Raw genomic sequence first — 25,636 nt, 5'->3', positions numbered from 1 at the left:
AATATCCAGAAAATAACTTTGAACAATTAGAGCCTCTAATCCAACCGTTCAAAGGTCTTGTTATTATTTATTTTTTTGTATCACTCTTCAAAATTCCCGCTCATCTTATCTGGTTCATCTGTTTTTTTATATGCAAGTATTTCCCACTAAATACCTATAATTTGCCAGATTTTTTCATGCACCACCCAGAACTCCTTTTCTGTATTTATTTCTGCATAAAGTCATGTGCAGACACAGTTAGGCTCAAATATAACTGAACATTTACCACAAAAACTTGAACCTAAAAGCATTTCTGTCGACACCTCTGTTAACAGATCAAAAGTTCTGTTTTTCATTCCACTACTTCACTTCATTTTTCCATTATTTGGTAAAATGCGGCATTACAAGGCCAAAGTGGAACGTACTTTATTTAAATGTTAATTATTTATACAATATGATCAAATATAGATATTAAAATACATTTAAATCTACTTTTAGTTGATATACAGTGAGCTACACCTCCTCAAACGTTCTTTTGAGCGTGCTTTACTTTCATGTTTCCTTCGTATGTAGGTGAGATCCAAGTGCAGAAAGATAACTCTCTGGACTTCGAGGCGAGTCCTCAGATCCAGCTGGTGGTGCTGGCTGATAACGGGCTGCAGACGGCTCACTGCAGGGTCTCCATCACTCTGCTGGACATCAATGACAACGCACCAAAGTTTGAACACAGCAGCTACAGAACGGCTGTGTGGGAGGGGCAGGTGCACAACACCTACATTATGCAGGTAAACTGGCATTATTTAAGCCATCTTCGACATCAGAACACCAAGCAAGTATATTACTTAATTAACTGTAATGGCACTGATCACTTTCCATGTTTTGAGCAGGTGTTTGCCTCTGATGCTGACAGCGGTATGAACGGGCAGGTTGAATACTCCATCCTGTCCGGTAACCTTAATGAAGCATTCATTTTGGACTCAGTGCGAGGCATCCTTGCTACCAACGTTTTACTGGACCGTGAGATCACTCCCTCATACAAGTACGTACAACTATTAAGTAAACTTTTACTGTATGCATGGAATTGAAAGATGGACTGATTATATCAGTTTATTGTAGTAACAATTCTACATGTAAAGCAGAGAGTGAACATCCTACTTCTTAGCTTCTTTAACAGCTGACTTAAATATAAAATGTAAATGTAATGTAAAACCAGTGGGATTAATAAAGTATCTATCTATCTATCTATCTATCTATCTATCTATCTATCTATCTATCTATCTATCTATCTATCTATCTATCTATCTATCTATCTATCTATCTATCTATCTATCTATCTATCTATCTATCTATCTATCTATCTAACCAGGATAAAACAACAATTATTTTACTGGCATTTCACAACCTGTGCATCCTCACTGTCAGTATGCTGCTCAGGGCTCATGGGAGCAGTGGTTGTTGAATTTTAAAAACTTGTTTCATTCCTATTAGGAGATATAAATAGGAAGATTATTCCTGCTGTGTGTGGTCACAGTTAGAGTGCTCTTCTGGTATTATAAGGGCACTGCTTTCATGCATTGTAAGTCTGTCAGATTTCCTGACAAGGCCAAAGAGGGTACATTAAAAGTAAAATAGAACATTACTTTGCTTCTGCTGCAACATGATATATGCTCACGACTCTGTAATTTTTGCTTTTCAGTATGTCGCTCAGTACAACAAGCATAATTCCTAAAGTAGAGTTAGGGATTTTAAGGTGCAAATACATGCTGTATATCTTCACAGTTCTATTATAAACAGCACATTATATATTTTTTTGTACATTTCCTGCCTAGCATAATCCATTGAAACACCATAACTTACATTATTCCCTTTATATGACAGGCTTCTTCTGCAGGCGACGGACAGGGGGAATCCTCCGCTCAGCAGCACCACCACCGTCAGGGTCCAAGTTGTGGACGTCAATGACAACAGCCCTGCCATCCCACCCATGGAGCCTGTGGTCATAGCTGAGAGTAAGCATCCCTCCTCTGACACACTATAGCAACACTCATTGTAGAATATGGGAGTTTAACACAGTTGAAATGACATTCTCTGTTATTCTCTGCCTAGATCTGCCGGCAGGTTACATGGTCACGCAGGTGACTGCAAACGACGTTGACCTGAGCTCAACTATCACCTACAGCTTCTCAGACAACAGTAGCACCAACGTCCCCTTTGCTATCGATCGATATACTGGAGTTATTACTCTTACTCAAGCCCTGGACTATGAGGAGCAGACAAAGTACACGATGACAGTGTGGGCGTCCGACTCCCTTCACCAGACCAATGGAGAGGTTAAAGTTCAAGTGCTTGATGTAAATGACAACACTCCGGTCTTCTCCCAGGTCTCCTACCAGGTATATATGAAATATTCATCAACCCATAGATGGATGGACGGATGGATGGATAAAAAATGTAGCGGTTTGTCAGTCAAATGAAAGGTTTTGTTATTTAGACACAAGTCATTGATGATCATTTTGCCATTGCCAGGTTGTAAAGATTTTATGCATTTTTTTAATGAGGTGTTTCATAAGTATTGATGGCTTACTACTAGATGGTTACAATCATAAGCCTTTAATTATAAATTATGAACAATTGCTGCTCACTTTTTGACTTATTATTATGAGAAAGTTAGTAAAGAGACACAAGAACACAAGAGACACATTAAAAAAAATAATTGGTTGAAATTAAAGTAGTAGCATTTCATGTATCTGAATATTTAGTTCTTAGTCTTTAAAAACACTGCATCCTTCATTTTCTATAATAAAGCTGTTTTTTTTCATTAGGACCCCTTCATCTCTTAAAACTTCACATTTTTCAATTTAAATTCAGACTTTAGAAACTACCTCCAGAATCAAAGCGGGCATTATATACATGTTTTGTGACTTTAAGAGTTGGACTATCCACTTGAGGAGTCTTGCTTTATGGAATAAAGAGTTACCTAAAATGACAAACAAATGAAGAAAGTTATATACTAGCCAAAGAGATGTGTCACTTGGTTCCAAAATTTGTTCTGATGTGTTGAATTATAAGATTTAATAAATTATTAAGTAAACATTATGAAATCTTTTCTTTACAATTATAATCTCCTCATAAAGTATTTCTTAAAAAAAAGTTATCTTTTACCAAAAGTATATTTCATGATCTCACTACAGACATAATTCATGATTCGTTTTCTCTTCCAGGTGGAGTTGTCAGAGCTGGTCTCAGCAGAAACGTTAGTCGTGTCGGTGTCCGCTACCGACAGAGACTCTGGACTCAATGGACAGATCAGCTACAGACTTCTGTCATCTCCTCTGCAAGGCTTTTACATCCAGCCAGACAACGGTAAGACCAGTTTAACTGATGGAAAAGTTGCAATCGCTATGGTATACAATAAACATCACAAAATGTGGACACTATATTGTAAATATACAATGAACTGTAGTTCTTCTGTAAAAGCCATTACTTCATGCTTTAGAAGTTTCATGACTTATGACTGTCTGGGGGTCTGAACTTCATATTCAACAGTCTTATTCTGTCCATTAAAATCAGTTTTCTGGCACAGTTAAAAGAGGCATATGCCAAAGTAAAGGGCATCCATAAAGTCTTTACTTGGCTGTGAGCAGCTCAGCATACACTATCAAAGGTTACTGAGAGTTTTCCTTCTGCCAGTGGCAGTATATTTGACTGCTGTTGATATTTTTGAAGTCTTTCACAAGTGAGTTCCTTGGACAAAAAAGAAGAGCCAACTGGAAGTCAATGAGATGTAGTGGCTCTGATGAGACATGACTATGCTATTATCTGCTTTTAAAATTCCCTAAACCCAAAAAAGATAATCCTGCCCAGCTGAAACCAAACCAGCTCTCCTCAGTTCTGGCTGGTCTTTTTCACTCAAGAGTGATTTATGGGCTTCGATCATGTTTGATCCCCAAATTTAATATCAGAGAAATGTATTTGCTCCATTTTGCGGTGAGGAGCACTAATGGAAATTTGCATCACTGTTAACTCAAGCTCTCAAACTGGAATCCAGAAGTTTAATATGGTGCTCTCTGTGGTCCAGTACCTCCCTGTTTTTCCATGCTTATATGTTTCACAAACAGTGGAGGGTGCTGCTTCAGAATGGAATGAATACAGTCACCCTGTAGAAAAGGTTTAAGTGGCAGTGAAGTGGAATAATAAATTGGATGGACAAACACTGATGTTGCCATCCAACAAGAAAATTGCTCTTATAGTCTGCACATGGAATTCATTTAAGAATTGTTACACGGGAAATTATGTTGCATTGCGGTGTCTAATAACCAGGGCAATTTTGATTTCACTCTCCATGTATTGTCACAAAAGCAGAGATATTGTATAGTTCTTATTTTTTTTTAGAAAAACAAGCTTGTGTATTTGTTAACCATATGAGAACCACATGTTAAAGCAACTGAAATGTATTGTAGTTTTTACACTGGTACGGCTAAATGTCACATCTTTTAGCATTTGTTTTGAATTGAAAACTAAATATTTCATTACAAATGATAATAACAACTTCATTTGTGTGAAAAGTATTATCTCTGAAAACATAATTTGAAGAGTATCTTAGCATCGTTTGCCCCCTTTTTGCTTTACCGGCAACAACACTCGAGCTGCAGGGACTCCACAAGTTTGTTCAAACCTGATAATCCCTGTTATTTTAGCCTGATCTGACAGATGATCCAAAAAGCTTCTTGTGATGTCAGGAATGGTTGGCTTTCTGAGTCTTCAGGGGGGTTGAGGTCAGTTGACTGCAGAGGAAAGTCCATGAAAGTCAGCTTTCCTTGGTCTTCTTTGGTCTTCAAGTAGCTCTTTAAAGCTTTAGGGTGTGTTTTGGCTCATTATCCTGCTACTTCTTCACAAATATGCCAACCAAAGGAGTGGAGCATGTCTCTGAAGAAGGGAGAGCTACTTCTCCTTGGTCAGTGTGGGGTTGATTCAGTGCAGGTGTCCAACTCCAGAGATGCAACCCTACCCCGAGACCTGAATATTCCCACCACCATGTTTCAGTTATAGTATTTTGGACTGTCATGCACTGTTCCCTTAGTACGCAATGTTCTGTTGGAAACTTGAGGCACAACCTGGTTGATTTACTTTAACAAGCCCCTGAAAAGATCAGCAAATCCTTCTGAGAAATCTGGTCTTTTGTACAAAGACATACAATTGTATTGCTAACTTTCTGTAGAAATAATGCAAAATCTGAAATAGTTCTTCTTTAATTTTTCTTGTGTTTTTAACATCGTTCTCACTCATCAAACCTTCTAATGTTTTCCAGTTCACATGAAAACTTTTTTTTCTCTTCATCAGATCCTGTCAACTGGAGCAGCTTTAAGTTACTCAATAAAAAAAAAATGTCTTGTCTTGCAGGTTCTGTTTTTACCAACAAGCCCTTAAAGGCCATCACAAACAGCAACCTGATCCATCTTCTGGTTGAGGCGAGAGATGGAGGCGACCCTGTGCGGTCCACTGTCACCTCAATAGAAGTGCTGATTCTGGACACCAACGACCACGAACCTTTGTTTCACCAGGACATCTACACACTCACAGTCCCAGAGGACACACCCACAGACACCACCGTACTGACGCTCTCTGCAGAGGACAAAGATTTGAGTGCTGAAAATAGCCATCTTGACTACACCATCATCACAGGAAATGAAGAGAAAAGATTCTGCCTGGAAGTAAAAATGATTCAAGTTGAGAATCAAATGAGAAATATAGGGAAGTTGGTTCTGTGTAACCCGTTAGACCGTGAGACCACTGAGATATATGCACTAACAGTGAGTGTGTCTGATCGAGGAATGCCTCCACTGAACAGCTCAGCTGTCATCATGGTGACTGTGACGGACTGCAATGACAATTACCCCGTCTTTTCCAGCACGGAGTACCACGCACAGGTTGGTGAAAACAGCCAGATTGGCACCAAGCTGGTCCAGGTCAGCGCTCAGGATCCTGACCTGGGAACCAATGGCCTGTTACAGTATGACATTATCTCTGGGAACAGCAAAGGTCACCTCAAGCTTGACCCTCAGTCTGGCCTTTTGGTGGTCAACCACTTGCTTGACTATGAGGAAGACTCAAAATACACCCTCACCATCCGAGCATCTGATGGCGGCGAATTGTCCGACAACCATAATGTGGCTTTTGCCATCGTCTACATCACAGTGTTGGATGAGAATGACAACACTCCATACTTCATGTTCCCGACACTTAACTGTTCTGTGTTGGAGAACCTCCCAGCATTTACCCACATGTGTTCTGTCCATGCTGTTGACAACGACCTGGGTCCTTTTGGCCAGCTCACCTACTCTATTCTGTCCTCTTGCTTCATGGACTACGGCAGTGGCAGCCCTGAGAGGAAGGAGGCTTTTGCCATTGACCCCTTTACAGGCGACATTCACACCAGACAAACCTTTGACTTCGAGCGAGAGAGTGACTACTGTTTTGTAGTGGAGGCCAGGGACAAAGGCGACAAAGCAGCTACAGTGAGAGTGCAGGTGAGCATCAAGGGAGTGGATGAGTTCAGTCCCGTCTTCACCCAGAAGCAGTACCACTTCCTCCTGCCCGAAAACGTCAAGCCCGGAGAGCCATTCGGTTACGTGATGGCGATGGACCATGACGGAGGCGTGGACGGGCTAGTGGAGTACTCGCTTATGAAATCATCACAGTTTTTCTCAATTAACAAAACAATTGGTGCTATCTTTGTGTCAGGTCCTGTATATCGCAGAAGAGGCAGCCATGCCATTGAGGACATGGTGGAACTGGTTGTGTCTGCAGGTAGTCCCAAAATGGGCTCCAGGACGACAACCTGCCTGGTTTTTGTCAATATCTCCAGCTCAGCAGAAGCACTTACCGGGGTTCCCCTTGATGCACACATGCTTAGTTTGAGTGTCTCGCTAATCATGTTCCTCTTGGTCCTAGTCATATTTGTGTGCCTGGTTCTCAGGTACAAGCTCAAAGAAGCTGCCATCAGAAAGGCCGCCTCCGTTGCTTCGCACTTGGGCACTGGCTCGTTCAGCAGATCCAATAGCCAAACGGAAAGTGTCATATCTCTGCAGGAGATGATACGGCCCACCATCTTGGTGACCAACAGGGACATCGTAATCCCGTACAATCCGTCCGACTCAAGTGGCCGTGGATCAGCAGAAGGTGAGACAGCTGAGGACCAGGAGATCAAGTGGATCAATGAGTACCCCTGCCGTAAAAGACAGGAACCCAGCAAACAGATCCCAGACTCTGCCTTACCTGGGGATACTATCTCCTGCCACTCTATCGATGTAGGTCCAGAGCATATTTTATCAATCAATAAAAAATTTATCTCAGGGGTGGCTAGCACAGAAAGTTTGCACCACTTCAAAGAGGAGGGAGGAGGGGAAGGACTACTTCCTGCAATACTTAGGGCAAGAGATTTACAGGAGAACATGGCGACAAAAGGGTATGCTCCCCTCTCTGAAGCCCAAGCCTCAGCGGATTCTTTCTCCTCACTATTTTACTTTGAGGAGCAGCTGCAGGGCAGCTACAGCTGGGACTACCTTTTGGACTGGGAGCCAGGCTTCCAGACTCTGGCCTCGGTATTCACAGATATCGGGATGCTGCCTGACGAGGAGCTTCAAGGCGGCCATGAGGACTTGGCGGCAGAGTCGAGCTGTCTCATGTACCCACCGCCTCTTATTACAGGTGTGGCACAGCCTGGCATTAGGACTGTTCCTCCACGAAAACCAGCTCGTGTGCCAAGCCTGTGCAGGAAACCCTCTTACCCCAAATATGCCTATTCACCCTTGGGGAGGAACACGGGACTTACCCCGTCAGCTATGACACCCACCTTCTCCCCTTCACTGTCCTCTCTCACCATTAGGACCCCCAGTGTCTCACCAGTTGTCTCAGAGACCGGGGTGGGGGGGATAAGACTTGACTCAGGGCCCCTCACTGCTAGTCTTTTGGAGTCAGAAATACAGGTGTAGACACAAACGTGGAACAACTTTATCCATGACATTCAATCCCATCCTTGATTTACCATCTGAAGCATTTTTAAGGAACAATTTGGTTTTGATTTTGGTTCATTATCATTGTGATATATCACTGGACTTATTTCCATCTTTTTTTTCCATTTTTATGATTCTGGACTCAAGGGAGTGATACCAAGCAGATTATTCATAAGATAATGTGGTTATTTAATTACTTGGCTTGAGGTTGATTTCATAACCCACTTCTATAATGAAACTAATACATGGAAAAGCCAGAGCTGAAGCCTGTCCTGCATTATGGTCTAAAATACAACAGTTTGAACAAGAGCAGATGTTCTAATCCGCAATTAATTACTTTTATTGTAAACATATTATGTGAAGAAAATGAAACACTTTCATATTGCAGTTGGTTGTGGCTTCTAAATGGAAACTTTTTCAAGGTTGGTTTAACTTTAATAACCAAAGAAAGGCAACATTGTTTTGTGGTTGTGTCTATCTTCCTGGAATCATAAAAATATTGTTTTGAATGTAAGCCCTTCTTTGCTTCCCTCTTCTTTAATATATTTTGCCAATAAAATGCCAGTAAAATCCAGTGATGAATAAAGATTATTGTGTTCCATCAATCTAAGGTTTACTTTAATATTATAGTAGGCCTTTTGAAGCTACGAGACCCCAGGTGTATACAGACATCACCTAAAACCAAAAGAGAGTATAAATGATTCTTCACTGACACAAATCTTTTTCAGATTTCAGATTCTAGAAATGGGATTATTTTGGCTCGCTCTTCACAAACCAGTTCCAGATTCTGGCGGTTGTACTTTTTCTCATGAATAGACACTTCATGATTGTTTCTGTGTGTGCTGACTGTAGACTATGGACGTCCTGTTAATAAACAGCACTTTATGTACAATTTCCAGAAAATTGTATAACTTTAAATATTAATAAATTTGCAAAAGAATTTGCAATAAAAACATTTTTTGTATTTTTCTTGTTTTTAGCATTTAAACAGAGTGATATTGTGCTTGTACGTGTATTTTCTTAGGTTTAAAGACACATTTTCGGACTGAAATTTAAAGTAACTGAAATGCACCTGTAATAAAGACATTATTTCTATCATAGGACAATAATAACTCGACTAAGAAAATAAAATACTTCAAAAAAAGGATGATCATTAGATACGTTTTTACCATTAAGACTTTACTGTTGTTTCCCATGGGATATCTGAATTTCACAGCCTCACTTTAAAATGTATTAAGAATTCTGATTTTGGTTTCAGATGGCACTTTTTTCCTTAATCTTTTTTTCACAGGTCCACCCTTAGCATTTTAAGTGTTTTTCTCCAACATGCATCCAAAGAGAAACAAGAGGTTTCAATCAAGTCAATTCATTTTACATTCAAAAAAGATGTGAATGCCATGTTTAAAAGCTTGATCTTAACCTCTCCAGCTTTGATGTTTTCCTTTAAAATCTTCAAAAGTCACTTTAAAGTTATACAAACATTTTTATGTGGTAGTGTGCCACACTATCACATGTACAGTGAACTTTGCTTGTTTCACTACCTGAGTTTTGTGATGTTGAAATTTTTGCTACTTGAATATGTATTTTGTCTATCCATGTACAAATACAGCACATTTTCACATTAATCTTACCATTACTGTCAGATGCAGTATTTCCAGTATTTCTCTGTCATCACTTCCATCTGTAGTGGAGCCAGCCAAACAGCTTGGTTTGGTTTTACAACAGTATAATACAAGTGAGCTGTCTTCTCACATTGGTTAAAGTAATGGAATCCATTCATCAGTTCTTCAGTGTTTCCACAAAGCTTTGCAACATCCAAAGCTTTTGTCAGGTTTAAACCCTGCTGATGATTGCAAATCTCTGCCTGAGTGTTTGATAAGTCCTGGTTCCAAACCTCTGGATCTGCATCTGCATCTGCATCTGCAAGTGAAATAAAATGGCTATTATGTGTGATTTCAAGGATACAAGTATCTATTGTCTCAAATGTTTTTCAACAAGTCAAATTTTACAGATGGATCATAGAACAACTCCCAGATTATGAGTTGTCAGTGCATTTGTTTTCTCTACTATTTAAGAAGCAGCTTTGGACACTGTTCACATTTTTCTTATTGGTTTCCAGAACAGTGATCCAAACATATCAGAATTTAGCTTTTCCAAGAAAAGTAAATATATACAAAGGGATTCAACATGGTTCCACTTGGCCTGCTGTGAATCCAAATGTGCTGCCCGCAGGGCAGCTGAGAAGCTAAAGCCTTTATCAGATAGTTTCATGAAAGATAATAAACCGTCAGGCTTTAAAATATACTTGCCAAGTGTGCCCTGCATGTAGTCAATGATAGCTGCATAATTATTTATTGACTCAGGTCTCTTCCGCACCTCTGTTCATTTTGAGGAGCTCCGCACTCTTTTGTATTTATGATTTCAGTGTGTCCTTGGCCTCGGGATCATGGCGATGGAGAAGATCTCCCGCCATATCAGGTGATCTAGCCAAACAAGCTTCTGTGTCTCGGCACATAGCTGACATAGCCACAACTTGTGTAAAGAGCTGTTCAGTGGATCTTTATCAAATACCGCCTGTCACTCAGTGAGGCAAGTCAATTTGCTAAGAAAGGTCAGACAGATTCTTTAGCACTCAGTCAAAGACAGAGGTTTCTGGATTATGTTCAGCATTGTGTTAATGTTTTCTGTTTTCTGTGTGGGAGGAGGCCTTATTGCACCCGAACCAACAGAAGCTTTAGTGGAAGTTAGTAGGTGCATATGTTAGCAGGTAGGTTGGTATTTAGCATGTTTACTGATTAAATCGTTTGTATTAAGAATTATTCTTAAACACCAGCTCTGTGGAGAAATTGGAATCCAGGGACGAAGCTTCCGGCAGGCAGTGAGGGAAGTGACGGAACAGCTGAGCACAGCTACTCTTTGGATTTGGTGGACAAGGAATGGTGTTGGCGGTCATGTGTAGCAGATGTGATATTGTGGCTTTGAACAAAGTAAATGTTTGTGTGTACTTTGAATCAAAGGAGTTTTCATATTCCTACTGCGATACGCTGATTTTTTTTCCAACCAAGGTAGCATCAATGAGCACAAAACTTCAGATCTATTTGAATCATTCAAAAGGCGAAAGATTCATTGATTCAGAGAACTGAAACTGGGCTACAGAGAGTAAATTTGCTGCAAGAAAAGAGTGTAGAAACTGTCTAAAATTTTCTTTTTCCCTCTCTTCCACGATTACTAACTTCAGTCACTTTTTTGTATGTTCATGTCTCAATATTGCCCTTGACAACAGACTTTTTGTAGTGTCTTACTGTGTAGCCATTCAGAACAGCTACGAACAGTTTTGCTTGGTTACTCTAGACACTGTACGGACTTGTTTTTTACTAGTCTTAACACAGGGACCCCCTTTAACACAAGTCCCTAAGACCAGGCAGCAAAGTCATCACAAGACCATCATCTATTCAGTTAAATTATGCTTTAGAGGTGCATATTTTCAAGGAATACTTCAGTTAATCTCAAACCAGTTGACTCAGTGAACAGGGGCATTTGCCCATGAGGGGTCTTGTGTCGTAGGCTGGTAACATTGTGGCATTGATCCTCACTGATCTGTATCACTTCAGCAGTGTCAAACAAGACAGTCAAATCAATAATTAACTCCTTTTTTATTTTCCAAAATTAGAATACAGTGTAATATTCATGACTCAATTGCTCTGTTGATGTTTGGAACTTTAATTTAAAGCACATTGTCTGATGAAAAACAGCTGAAGCCTTACGTGAAGTCCAACTTTTCCAAAACTCAAACATCTCTGTGTCCACAGCTACATCCAGGTACATAACTTACAAGCAGGTTTTTATGTGTTTATTATAAGATTTAGGTGAGCCTGAAGACAAAGTGACATCATTTGTTTCTGATGTATTCCATAAAGAATTATAAGAAATGTTCTCACCCTGAAAGAGTGTTGCTGGAATAGAACCTTTTGTGAAGTGGATTTTTGTTGTTGTTGTTGTTGAGCCGATAGGAAACAAAGCTTTTTTTTTTAGAGAGAGAGAGAGAGAATTTTGTTCTTCTGTTTGAAAAATATGTCACCAGTGCAACCTGGTATTTTGGCTTCCTGTAAGTGCATGTGGGCTTGGCACCTGTATGTGCATGACTTAGTAACTAACTACGTAACTAACTACAGTAACTAACTGAGTAAAGGCAAATAATGATCTCGTACCCCACCATAGCACACAGTCATCTGTTTGAAATCCTCACTTGTAAAATCTGGTCAACATTAAGCTAAAGTTTCTCCTGAACCAGGTTTTTCTGCAGAACACGAGGAAAATATTTGATTATCCAGTCTGATAGTGAATTGGAAGAAGAGGCATTGTGACAAAATAAAACACAGCTGCTTTTTCAAACTGGCTTGGATTTCATACTTATCTCTGTTTGCATTCTGTTGAGATATGTTGTGGCTAAACAAGTTCTGCATTGTGGTTTCTGGCTTGGATCACAGGGGACTTGAGGCTGAATGATGCACCATAGGAATTTAGGTTACATTCAATCGGCAGAGAAACAGTTGTGGAGCAGGAAAGCACAATTGAGGTGACAGCTGATTTTATGGAAACCCTTTTTTAAACTGTTTTCATATGCATGTTGGAGGTGTTAATGGGTTGCTAATGTATGCGTTGCCTCTCATTTATATTTGTGTTTGGTTAAACTGGAAGTTTTGACGTAAAAAAAATGTTAATCTAATTTTAGAAGTCTGATCCTTTATTTTAGTTTTTTATGCCAGAAACACATTAGTTAAAAAAAACAAAAAAACTTCTATCATTGTGTATGTAATGTGGATTTGTAGCATGAGATGTTCATTACAAATTCCACTTGTTGAAAGTAAAGAGCACAGAAAAACTCCTTTGAAGTTCTCTAACATGGAAGATGGTATAGATTATAGACTAAACGCAGACTGGAAAATTAAAACAATAAGCATCTCCCCAGAGTAAGAAGCTGGCTCTGTGATTACTAACAAAACCACGTAAAAATGGAATCATGTTGTAGATTCACAAAGACTGACATATTTGATCACAAATTTAATTATAAATCTAAAAACAGTCTGACTGAAAAAAAAGGGAAGGGGGGGGTTCATGTCATGAAATTTTACACAGCGCTGTATGTGAATTTTCTGCTTCTTTTTTTTTCTTTTTTTCATTAAACAGCGTGACTGCCTACGGCTGCTTATACCTTTTAGGCACTTAACTCTGCATCAACTAGGAGAAATGATAGCATTACATTCAGTGGCTCATCCTCATGATCTCCGGTTTTGACAAAACACGCCAAACTATGTTTATAATTCTGGGTTTAAAAAATACATTTGATACAAAGGCTGGTTTATTATTACTTTTAAGTCTTTTTAACTGGTCAACAGTTTGGCATTACTGTTAAACTTGCTGGGCCTGATTCCAAATGGTGCTTTTATATTCACTGTGCAGTCAGTTCAGTGAACAAATCACAGGACCTCACAGTGAAAGGATCTGAGGCAGCCACCTTTTCTTTTTTTTTTAATATTACACCGCACATTGTAAACTGTAAACACTGGCACAAGGACAAAAGCTTCCATTTGAGGCGACTTTTACAAAAAATTTCAGTTCACTTGAATCTCCCTAAACGTTTGCTTGCAACTGATAGAGAGCTCAACTGAACTGACAGATGAGCGGATCGTTTCAAGGAGTGATTTGAGTTAATTTCGTTCTCCAAAAGATTTGTTCTTTTGAAAACAAAAATCACTCACATATGACAACAATAGTGGCCACCGCTCTCTGCAAGAACATATTCCTGCTGAATTTTTTTTTTAATAGATAAAACAATTCCCACCATGATAATGATAATGATGAAAAAACTGGCCCGGTATTGGAACCATGTGAAAAGTAAAGGGATCACCACAGTTTTTTGCAACTAACGCTGGGAGGCGACATTAATGTCACAAAATTGCAATCTTTCCAATACTCGTTGGGATATAAGTACTGTGCAAAAGAATTTGGCATTTAATCCTAATAAATTCTGGATAGTTACACAAAACCTTCATTGAGGCATCTGATCGATTCGGTCCCAAATTCTGCAACGAGCCAGAGTCATAAAGAACTATCTTGAGCAACAAGAACAGCAAGGAGTCCTGCAACAGATGGCCGGACCTCCACAGAGCCCTGATGTCAACATCATGGAGTCAGTCTGGCATGTAATGAAGAGACAAAAGGCACTAAGGCAGCTTAAATCCGTGGAGGAACTGTGATAAGTTTTTCAAGATGCTGAAACTACCTATACTTCACAAGTCCTTCAAAAGTTCTGCACAGGTGTATCTGCAGAACTGGTTCTGTTTTACAAGCATGGGGTGACCAACATTATATTTGATTTAGTTTTGCATCAAACCTTTGCACAGTTCTGTATTTCAGTCCAGACCAAAGTGAACTGACAAACCAGTATTGCTATATATATTCATAACAAGTAAGGTAACAAAAGATCAAGAGATTAAGTACATATGAGAGTAATTTCCAAAACCATAATCATTTCGTCGACTTGACTGTCTGTCAATGGGGATTTGTGTGTTGGTTTATGAAAGAGAATACCGAGGACGTTGGTATTATATAAACACTCTTTCAGGAGGGATTTTGACAAACCTTTTTGATGACAATTGATAAAAGTGAACTGTTGACTGCACAGAAAACCATTGATCACAAACAGCTTTAAGAGATTTAACCCAATTTAAACAATATTGAGCTCATCTTTGTTTTATTTATAAGATAATCAACAGTTACAGTCTCTTATCAGTGTAGAGGATGTGCTTTTTTCTTTAGAGGAGACCATAGATTCTTTATCTGGAGGATTGTGGTAAAAATATAAAACATCATCCTCACTATCATAAATCACTAGTAAGCCCTTTGACTTTAGACAATCAACATATGTGCAGCGTCTTGATACTTTTCCATAAATCTGTAAATTAATCTAAGCTGTGCTGCTGAAAGATTATATAAACATTGTCACACTGAGAGCCTGCTTTATGCTTCATTTGTGAGCTGGAAAAAAGCCAAAAGCTTTCGGTTTTCTCTCTATTCCACCTTTTCTTAATCCCAAAAACAAAAAGGGGGCACAATTGACAGCAGAAGAAAGAAAACTTAACCATCATGATTTATTAATAATGTGGACCCATTCTAGGATTTATTTATAATATGGACATTTTCCTGCAGATATTTATAACCTTAGTGATGAGATAATAATGCAATTTATATTAAGAATTAATCACAGAATGAGTAAACTGCACTCTGTGACCATTGCTTACCTCTGTTTTTATCAGAAACATGTGGAACATCCTTTCTATGCTTTTCAGATGTTTGACAAGTGTGTGGGACGATGTATGCCAGAGTGCCTTGCTGTGCCTGCTCCTGATGAAAATTAATACAGACATGATGTGGGATAGCTGAACAGAGCTGGCAACAAGAGTTTAAAGCGAGGAAGCATGCAGCCTGTAGAACCTGGTTTGTTGTTATAGTTTTACTGAGTCTTATCAGGCCTTATTTTGATGTCTTAACCGAAGACTTTTCATTCCAAAACAACCTGTGATACAATTTAGGGAAAACAAAACATGCATACCTCTTAAATAAAACCATGGGCTCTTGTTAAAAGTCATTTCTTAAGACTGAATTCAGTAAATATATGTCATGCTACTTGATACTTTTACTCTCCTTTACAATTAAATATTGTTCTTTTTACTCCACAACATTCATTTATATAGTCACAAGTAACTTTGCTGATTTTACATACCTATGTACAAAAATATAAGAACCACTTTTTTCTCTCATAATTTTCACGAGTTAAACACAAAAAAGGGTTATTTCTCTCAAATTATGTTCACAACTTAATCCGTGTTAGTGAGCACTTTGCTTCAAAGTAATCCATCCATTTGACAGCTGCGGCACATCAAGATGCTGATCAACAGGATTAGCACAAGTGTGCATTGGACTGGTCACAATCAAAGGCCACCCTTAACCCTTGTGTTGTCCTCGGGTCAAAATGACCCGCAGCTGTGTTCAACCAAGTTCTATTTTATTTTTATATTTTTATATTTTTTGGGATCATTGGTCATCATTCTTTAAAGAAACCCTCACAGCCTCCTTGTTACCAATGATCCCAAAAAATATGAAAATAAAATAGAACTTGGTTGAACACAGCTGCGGGTCATTCTGATCCAAGGACAACACGAGGGTTCAATTTGTAGTTTAAAATCCGATAGATTAAACCACTCAACAGTACATATAGCAATACATTTGATTTTAACCATGACCTACTACAACTCTTAAGCTGACACATTAATGCTCTACTGTGAATTTATGATTTCTTACCTCCTCTTTATTGTGCTCATTGTCTAATTTGTTGGTTCCCTCTCTCTAATGTTGCACGATTCTGTTGTAAGTGCCTTGAGGTGACCTGTGTTGTGATTTGGCACAATATAAATAGAATTGAATGAAACTGAATTCATAGAAGAAGAAAACAGCAGTCCAGTTCCCGCATACAAACATAGAAAATGTCGAGAAACTTTAAGTTTAAATTTGTCTGATTTTGGTTTATGACCAAAAGTAACGTCGAAGCAGAAGACTTTCCCATGATTCTCAGTTTCACTTTGGTGTCGGTCAACATTACGCATTACTCCGGTCATGATGAGGGTGTTGGCATGCTGTCGTTAGCATTTCGCTCAGAATTGTCCCCATGTATATTCTATATTCTTAGACTAGTTTCAAAATAAAACGTGAAAAAATAGTGCTAAATACACATCTTTTGTCTGACACCAGCCGTTGTAACTACTGTAAATCTAATCTACTGTGAAATTTTCAGAGCCACTTTTTAGGTGTACAGGTGGTGAGTGCTTGATACTCAAATAGGTATTTGGATGACTTTTCAGCAAAGTGTAAAGCAGTGACTTCCAAACTGTGGTGCAGCATGGCTCCACATGGTGGTGCCTTGCTCAAAGAGCTGACACTTGTAGTCCTAGCCCAAGTGCAAAAAGTCATTCATTTTTATTCCACGCTGCAGTTAATTCATATACTCATTACGGTAAAATAAAAGTGAGTTGTTAATCATTTAAGAACGTATTTGCTTTGCCAGGTAGAGTAATGCCACATCATGTCTGGCATAGTATAACGCTAACATTAGCTCGACGCAGTGAGATTCAGACTCATCATTCTTTGTTTTTAGCGGGTGGAATGAGTGTGTGAAATAATACATTGGCCAAAAGCAGTCATGACGAAAGTGACAGCGCTCGACCTTTCAATGGTGAAGCAGTTGAGGGACACGCAAAATGTGCAGCTGTTTCTAGATACGTCTGGCTGATTTTTTTTTTTTTTGCATGTATTCTTTGATTTTGATGCAGTAGCCTTTTTTTAGCCTTTCTGGAGCTACTGCATGGCTAAACCAGTGGATTTTATTATCTGCAATGGAAGGTGGTACATGGAAATTTTGGTTTGGTACATAATGGAACATGGTCTGTAAAAGTTTGAGGATCACTGCTATAGACTCTTGCTGCAAGCTCAAAAAGCTCTCACACACACATAAAGACACACACGCACGCACACACACGCACACACACACATAGAAACACACGCAGTCAGGCCTGGAGCCCGTTGAACGAGACGAGTGGGGAGCAGGAAAAGGAGCTTTGTTGGTGGAGGGCAAGAGAAGGAGGGTCAAACAGGCTTTGGATGTATGAAGCAGCCTCAAGCGTCACATTTGGGTCCAATCAAATCAGTGATGTTTTTTGGCTACAATATATAAAACAGATGGACCAAAAATGGGAGGCCTATGATTCTTTTGTACAAAAGCTGTTTGGAGTTCTTTCTAAAGTGACCTGTGCTTTGCAGCTTTCCTTTATTTTATGAAATGTTGTGTTGTTTTGTTGTTTTTACTCTTTGTGTGCAACTAGTTTGACTCCAGCACTGATTATTCTCATATTTCTGTTTCTTCTGTAGCCTGTGTGGCCTTCTGTTAACATTAATAATATCTCAACCTCTGACCCGCCTGTAATATGAGCCCTAATAGATTTAACCACAGGCGTTGAGTGTGAATGTTACATTAAAAGAGTGTCCCTGTCCATGCAAAGTTGTCTCACAACCTTAAATGACCTCTGACCTCTCAGGAAAGCAGAGGGGGATGAAGTGTGCTTGGGGGGAGGGTTGGGGTTGTTTTAGCCACAAGGTGAAAACACAAGGGCAGGTGCTCCCTACAGGGGCCTTTGCTCCCAGTATAAGGGGCCAGGTTCTTCCGTGATGGATGGGTCTATCTGAGATGCCAGGCCTCTCTGGGGCAGAGTCCACAGCAGGGGAGGCACCATCTGGGAAAAGAATGTCAAGGCTGGCCCGAGGGTTGAGATTTATGCCCCCACCCCAGGTTCAAATGGTTGCGTCTGACGCTGCGTAGACGAGGTGGCAATGACAGCTTTCCTCCCTTCTTTTCCAAAAAGAGACCATCCATTTGTGTCTTTGAGGACATGAAGAGGATGAAGGGGATTGAACAATGTTAGGGTCAAGTTTTTCCAACCCACCCGTCTTCCCTTTTCCACTGAGTGTCCTTCAGTGTCCTGAAGATAAACTGTAAACACTACTAGTAGCAACTGACACAAACACTCGACTCAATCTTCCTGCTGGTGCCAATTTTGTGTTCTTGTGTTCAACAAAGGAGAGCTGAAGTTATGTGCAAAAATAGAGGGTTTTTTTTCCTCCAACCTCAAAAGTATAAATTAAGGACAGACACACTGAAACAAAGAAACCCCCTTAGGTAGGCATCGCAAGTTGTTTTCTGAACCATTTTATCATCCTCTATACACACTCACACGCACGATCCAGCCACAAAACAACCATGTGAAATAAACAAAGGTGGTGAGTGGCACAAGTTCCTCCACTGACCAAAGAAATATCCATCGGTTAGCTCAGAGTAATAAGAATCAGAGGCCCCAACAGTTTTTTTGATAGGCCTATTAGAACCTCAGCTGCATAGGGAGGTTGGTAGGAGAGAGGTATTAAACAATTAGGAACACACACACAGATGTGGGAGACAGAAGGAATGGCTGTGTGGCTGTGGCTGTGGCTGTGTGTGTGTGTGTGTGTGTGTGTGTGTGTGTGTGTGTGTGTGTGTGTGTGTGTGTGTGTGTGTGTGTGTGTGTGTGTGTGTGTGTGTGTGTGTGTGTGTGTGTGTGTGTGTGTGTGTGTGTGTGTGTGTGTGTGTGTGTGTGTGTGTGTGCCTAAGAAAGTGGTTGTGCAGGAGAAAGCACAATGTCCCATGTGGAGCTCATTTCATCCCCTCACTTTGCGGATAATCTGGAGAGTGTAGAAGCATAATGCGTCTGTGCATTTAAACTCTTTAGTTTACTGGCATACACAAGGAATGTGGCTCTGTCTGCGTTTTTAATGCAAGTATATACAGCACAAAAACATACAAAGACAGATATTCTGTAGCTCTTATATACAGGGGAAATAGTTGGTACAGAAACAGGAAGTGTCAAACAGCCATGTACACATGTTTTATACAGCACAAGTACAGAGGCTGCATGTACTACTGTAATTTTGAAATATGGAAAATTGTGACCAATCCTGAATTCCACTTTGAAATTTAAATGAATTCGTAGCTTCTTTTTGTTTTTACAGCAGAATTCATATTTGATGCTTTGTCTGCTGACATATTTACAACTTTGTTCTCTTTCAGGATCAACTTTGTTATTTGAAAGGTATGTACTGCATCTATTTATGAGTCTGGACAGAAATGAATGTAAACTTCAACTTGACTGGATGGCAGAGGCAAAGAACCACAAGGCTGTAATTCTAGTTATTTCATGTTTTGATGTTTATTCGTTGTAAATTTAAAAAAATTAAGATTTTACATAACTGGTCAAATCTTATTTTGCATGCATAATGCTTTGTCTGCTACAGCTACACAAGCAAGATTTTAATGTTAAATATCATCCTGAACCTCAATGTCAGGCTGCAGCAGAGGATGAACACCACTTTCACAATTGTCTTGTGAATGGATTAAACAAATCTAATAGAGAGGGTTCATTTGTGAGCTTCAGACATGCTTGTAGGTGGATTTTTGTTTTACTTTGCACAGAGTCAGGCTAGTTGTTTCCAGACTTTAGCCTATGCTAAGATACTTACCTTCCAATAAGGAAACATAACTGTATACAGTATGTAGTCCATTAACAAGCCCAAAAAAGTTTCTTAAAATGTGAAATATATTTTAACTTGCCGATAATATTTAGGCTTGTAATTTTAGTTGTCTTGGAAAGTCTGAATTTTGGCGCAAACTAGTTGGTCACCAATGCCAAGGCGGCCAAAAGAGCCATGATGTTAGAGCATCTGGGGGCAAGTGAAATACAAAGATGTTATCTTCAGAATATAATGCTGCTCCTTGTTTTAATATTTAATTTAAAGGAATTGGTTATCTTATTTTCTGCTCGTCGGGCAGAGGGACAGAAATCAAAATTTACCCTAAAAAATGAGGCAAACAAAATCGTTTCACCGTGTTGATGCTGAGCAGGTTTGTCACTCCTTGCTTGCCAATTCAGTTGCAACAGCAGCCTGAACACGCAGACATCATGCATGGAGTGGATTAGAATAAATGTTACATTTCATCTTGTATACACGGGATGTGTCATCTGATAGGGCCGACGTAACTCCTGGCAGGATGACACGGAGCCAGAGCGATGTTTTGGTTGGAACGCTAAAATGGGACATTGTGCCACCAACCCAATTTAGAATATATTTAATTACGTAGCACAGTGACAGATAAGCAGGGCTGTGTTTACTTCTGGTCATGTGCAAAACTGCTTTGTGGTGCAGTGATGATGGTGATGATAATGCTCTCTAACAGAACACGAGCAGAATGTGAAACGATTAGCGCTAAGCACTTTGGTGGATGTTGTTTGGCTGCATGTTTGAGGTTGGAAAAGCCCTCGGCGTTAAAGGAGAGCCATCATATAGTTAACGTGAGGCGAGGTTTTAGTGTGTGTGCAATGATGTGTCTCCCCAAAGAGTTTAGGATAACTCTGGGTCTTTTCCTCTTCATCTCAGTAGGACTTTGCAGGTTTAATGCGCACCGCCTTGGGCTTGTTCCATCTGCCTCCACACACCACTAGAGTGAAACGCGCACAGTAGTGATGCTACTCTAAGTCAGTGCTAATACGCTCTCTTCAGGGAGTGTGCTGAGGAATATTAAAGAGCTGAGTGATTGTGTCTGACTGCATTTAGGTGCATTTTACTCCGACACCACAGTGGGAGGATTCTGCATGTGGGGTTTTAATGCTGCCTTCTGAAAACAGGAAAGTAATGAAGACACGTCGGTGGGTCCTTTAGACTACTTAATGTCTGTGGTTGTCACTTTTACAATTTACTTCTATGGAGGAGAAAATGTGTTTTGGAAATCATCTACAGAAAAAACCTATAGGATTGTGAAATCAGAAAGCCAGACTACAGATGATGGGAAACATTTAACATTGGTGAAAGTAATAAATACATCAAGAAATGTAGCTAGTTTGAGGCCAATGAAGTTCATGTCCTACAAGTTTTTTGTGGCTCAAAATTAACAATACGTTTCCCACTAATTACAGGGTTTGTACCACCTTGCCTAGTAACTATGCAGTGGTGTAAATTCAGTTTCCATTTGTGGCCAGCTTGGTTTGCATTTGCTTGTTTTAAATAAAAAGATACTGTAGACAAAAAAAAATCTGTGTTACAGCAAAAAAAATGGAGGCAGTGTATTCAGCTATATTTTGGCTAAAATAAAAATAAAGGATTTTACTAATCATATGAATATTTTTTTCTGGCTTCTAGTGAAATCGATTGCAATTGCTGAAAGTCCTTCAAACCTACAGAAGGAGAGTGTATAATAATCAAAGGAAGACTATTGCATTAAGATTGTGAACTTTGTCTTGATTGAGAGATGTGAGATGACAGCTGTCCTTTTAGCCATTGTATTCAATGTGCTAACATCTTTACACCATGTGATTTTAAACATCTGTAATTTTATAAATCTGTTTAAATGTGTCTTTGACATTGGGTATGATCTTAATCCTGGTGACTTTGATGCCAGACTTGTGTTACACTCTCCTGCCTTTTGTCCATCTCTCTCTCGTCAGGTGTTTCTGATCTGTGATGAGTGGATTGCCTGCCTCAATTTAGTGTATTTAAGAGCGGTCGGAGGGAAAGGCGCTTTCTCTCCTGGACGATGTGGCCCTCTGAATATTTCCTTTTGGTGTGGTTTTTCCTCTTTTTTTTTTTTTTTTTTTTTTTTTTTTGAGTAAGGAGGTCTGTTAGTCCTGTTTTGGGTTTTGTTTGTTAGTGTAATTTCTATGTCTTTTCTCTTTTAGTTTAGGGTGGGAAAACTCCAGGTCCTACAGCCCATTACATGGCTGGCCCAGTCTTCTCCCATCCTTTTGTTTTTTCAGGGCAGCCTCAACACTCCCATAGTTTCAGTTTAGGTTTTTACATGAAATTAATTTAGTCTTAGTGGTCCACGGGTGGTGTCCTCTTTATATGTTGGTGGCAAGTGGCAACCCACCATGATGTCCCCTGTTGGTTTGTGAACGGTTGTTTTAAAGCCTTCAGTGTGGCAATGACACAATTACTTTAGTGAAAAATTTGTCGATTTTTCTTATTTCATTAAAGAAGTTTAGAGACAGAGGTTTTATGGAGCCAGCCCATTTACTTTTCAGACATAAAGACTACATCCATGTTTACATCCAGTTGGTGGTCACAACGTTGAGCTGCAGGTTTCGTTGTAGCTGTAACTGTTGTTATTTGTATTACTTTCAGGGTATCAAACCTGAAAAATTACCAAGAAAGGGGGAAATAGAAAAGCTAGGTTTATGTCCTGAAAATAGAGACAAAAAGTTCAACGGTCATCAATATAATTAGACACAGAAAGAGAACCCTTGGATTACTGCACACTAGTCTAACTTTATTGGATGCTGGGCTCCTTACACTCAGGTCTATGTGGATTTTCAAGAGTTTTGATGTGTTGAAGGGTGGTAAATATGGCATTGTATGATAATCCTGGTGAAAGAATGATTTTATTATGTAGCCTATTTTACTTGCTGACATTTTCCTCATTTTGCAATGATTCCGGTTTCTGTTTTGTATCATTTTAGTTCAGAAGAACTACAAATGTCTGAAGCATTTTTAGATGGACCTTGGTGTGCGGAGCCTTCTTCACTTTTGAAGATTAACCTGTAAAGTTAAGTCCAAATATTAAGTAGATAACAAATTAAACAAAAAATATCTTCATGTTCTGTTTTCTTTCTGCTCTTATCTAGATGGCGTTCATTCCACAGCATGTGAACATTTTCAAGAGATAGATATATTTTGATGGCTTCGTCTTAGTCTTGAATCTGCAGAAAAAAAAAAACTACAAGTCAAATCTGGTTTCATGGTTCTGAGGCTGTTTTGAAGTTTCAGGGTTGTTCAGAGTTTGGGTTGAACTTGGTGTAAAGTCAGTTTATGTTCAAAGGACACTCTGCTTCTCAGCTATTCTCCAAACAAAATGTGTCCTTGTTGTGGTGTCACGACTGTGAATGAATACAAAACCTTTATTTACACTTGAGCCTGTGTCTGGTATTCCCGGGGTCGCTATGGGTCACTTGCTAACCTACTGCCAGTATCGCTAAAATTAAGAGGGCTGCTTTTTCTTTTTTTCTAACCCTCAAATTCCTCTGATGAAGGTACGTGTGATTACATGACTTCTCCCAGAGAGGTAATTTGTTCCTGTACTGGAAAACTTTGATTTGACTTACTGAGGGGAAAAAAATTACATTTTTAAATCAATTTCCTTTTTAGTATGAATTAACATCCTATAATTAATCCTATAAATATGTAATTTGTTATTTCAAAGTAATAGGATTGTAAGTCTAAACTGAAACTTTTAACAGAAACACACATCAGTAAAACAACCTCACTGATGTAGCAGGAAAATATGAACACAAAAAATGCTTTAAAGAGGAATAAAAAGTTCTCATTGAGACAAATCTATTAAGCAACTGATAAAGATAAATCTGGGAAACACTGAAGAGCAATTTGAGGTAAGCACATGATTGATTACAAAGCAGGAAAAACTATAAAGTTACCCATATTTGCCATATTGTTTGATTTTGTTCTTTAGATAAAGGAGACCAAAGTGGAGAAACAATTTCCGCACTAAACTCTACAGGCTCTGAAATTATTGCAAACAAAATCAGTCCAACATTTATTCTTGTTGGTTTGCACCCATGAAAATACAATTGTGTTTCTCATCAAACTTTTAAATCAGCTGGAAATAACGTTAAAAAAAAAACCTTCACTATTCTAAATTAAATATTTTACTAATGATCAATGATAATTTGTACAATCACATCTATTTCTATACATATAAGATCCTAATTTTTAAAAAAAAAACCTCTGGAACTGTCTGAAATTTAAATAAAAATGAGACAAATCGCTTTCATTCTTAAGTCTGTGAGTAGAAAAGTGACGTTTTTTTACTTGTGAGGAATGTGTGAAGGTGGTGAGGGGCAGGACTGCAGGGTGTCCTTCTCCATATGGGGGGAGATCAGGTACGGGTCATTCAGAAAGAACTTCTGGGACTGCAGAGCTGCTTGCACTTTGGTCTAAGTTGTAAAATATCCTCTTAAAGCCCTTCACAGTGTGAGTCTTCCAGCTTCAGTATCGGTCAGAGGTCAAAGAGCAGCGCCCAACAGGACTGTCTGTTCTAATCTTATGAATGCAGTATCTCAAGAATGTCTCGCGAGAATTTCTTCCATTTTGGCACAAATGTTCATTTGGACTTAAGGATGAAGTGATTAGAATGTTTTGGTCAAGGTCACAGTGACTTCATATCCTATTATTGTTGTGAGTGCAATATTTCAAGATTGCCTTGAGGTAATTTCTTCAAATTTGTCACAAGCTTTCACTCAAGGACGAAGTGAAAAGATTTTGGTGGTCAGAGGTGAAAGATCACTGTGACATCACATCCATCACATTGTTGCTCCATGAATGCCTTAATGAAAGTTGTTTACATGTGGCACAAATCTTTAATTGAACTCAAGGATTAACTGTTGACTTTTTTAGTAATCAAAGGTCGCTGTTATCTCACTCTTATTCTTGTGAGCATGATGCTACAACTTAGTAACAGAAGGAAAGATTGTGACCGCGTTTTCCCTTTACTTAATTGGTGTGACTAATTTTGGGTGTCCACCTTAAAACTGTAATGACTGTATAGATCTTTAGTGCTGTGAGGTTTGACGGTGTGTGTCAACCATCCACTTTTTAGAATTGATTGCCTCTTTGAAGCACCCATATTGGAAACATTGTCTGTTGTCATAGCTTAAACTGTTACTTCAACTTGACTAGATGGCAGAGGCAAACAACCACAAGGCAGTAATTCTAGTTAGACCTTGGTTTTTAAACAAATGAGATATCGTGTTAGTCAATTAAGGGAAAAATGTGTTTTGAAGGTGCTGGCAGGCAAATGTTGTTACTTTGGAACAGACTCAGGCTGGCAGTTTACTGGTTTCCAGTCTCTATGCTAAGCTAAACTTAACTAAAAGCTGTTGGCTCTAGCTATTACTATATTGCTATAAGGGTGCTCGCAATCATCGATCTAACGCTGCAAG

General features: G+C 39.1%; 1 protein-coding gene across 1 annotated transcript in view; it reads left to right on the top strand.

The window, feature by feature from the left end:
• Positions 1 to 9,099, top strand: part of dchs2 (dachsous cadherin-related 2) — a 32,902-nt gene extending 23,803 nt beyond the window's left edge. The window contains exons 15-20 of the mRNA XM_069689766.1: positions 553 to 764; positions 867 to 1,018; positions 1,858 to 1,988; positions 2,086 to 2,372; positions 3,201 to 3,342; positions 5,380 to 9,099. Coding sequence (XP_069545867.1) covers positions 553 to 764; positions 867 to 1,018; positions 1,858 to 1,988; positions 2,086 to 2,372; positions 3,201 to 3,342; positions 5,380 to 7,970 — 3,515 coding nt within the window. The 3' untranslated portion in view covers positions 7,971 to 9,099. The remainder of the gene's footprint in view (positions 1 to 552; positions 765 to 866; positions 1,019 to 1,857; positions 1,989 to 2,085; positions 2,373 to 3,200; positions 3,343 to 5,379) is intronic.
• Positions 9,100 to 25,636: the final 16,537 nt, after the last annotated feature.

The sequence above is a fragment of the Brachyistius frenatus genome, unplaced genomic scaffold (genome assembly GCF_029030835.1).
Source record: "Brachyistius frenatus isolate BFR_SWC_R1_liver_20210118 unplaced genomic scaffold, ASM2903083v1 Contig_7, whole genome shotgun sequence".
NCBI classification, from domain to species: Eukaryota; Metazoa; Chordata; class Actinopteri; family Embiotocidae; genus Brachyistius; species Brachyistius frenatus.
Note: the sequence above shows the minus strand (reverse complement) of the source record. Positions and strands in the feature narration are given on the sequence as shown.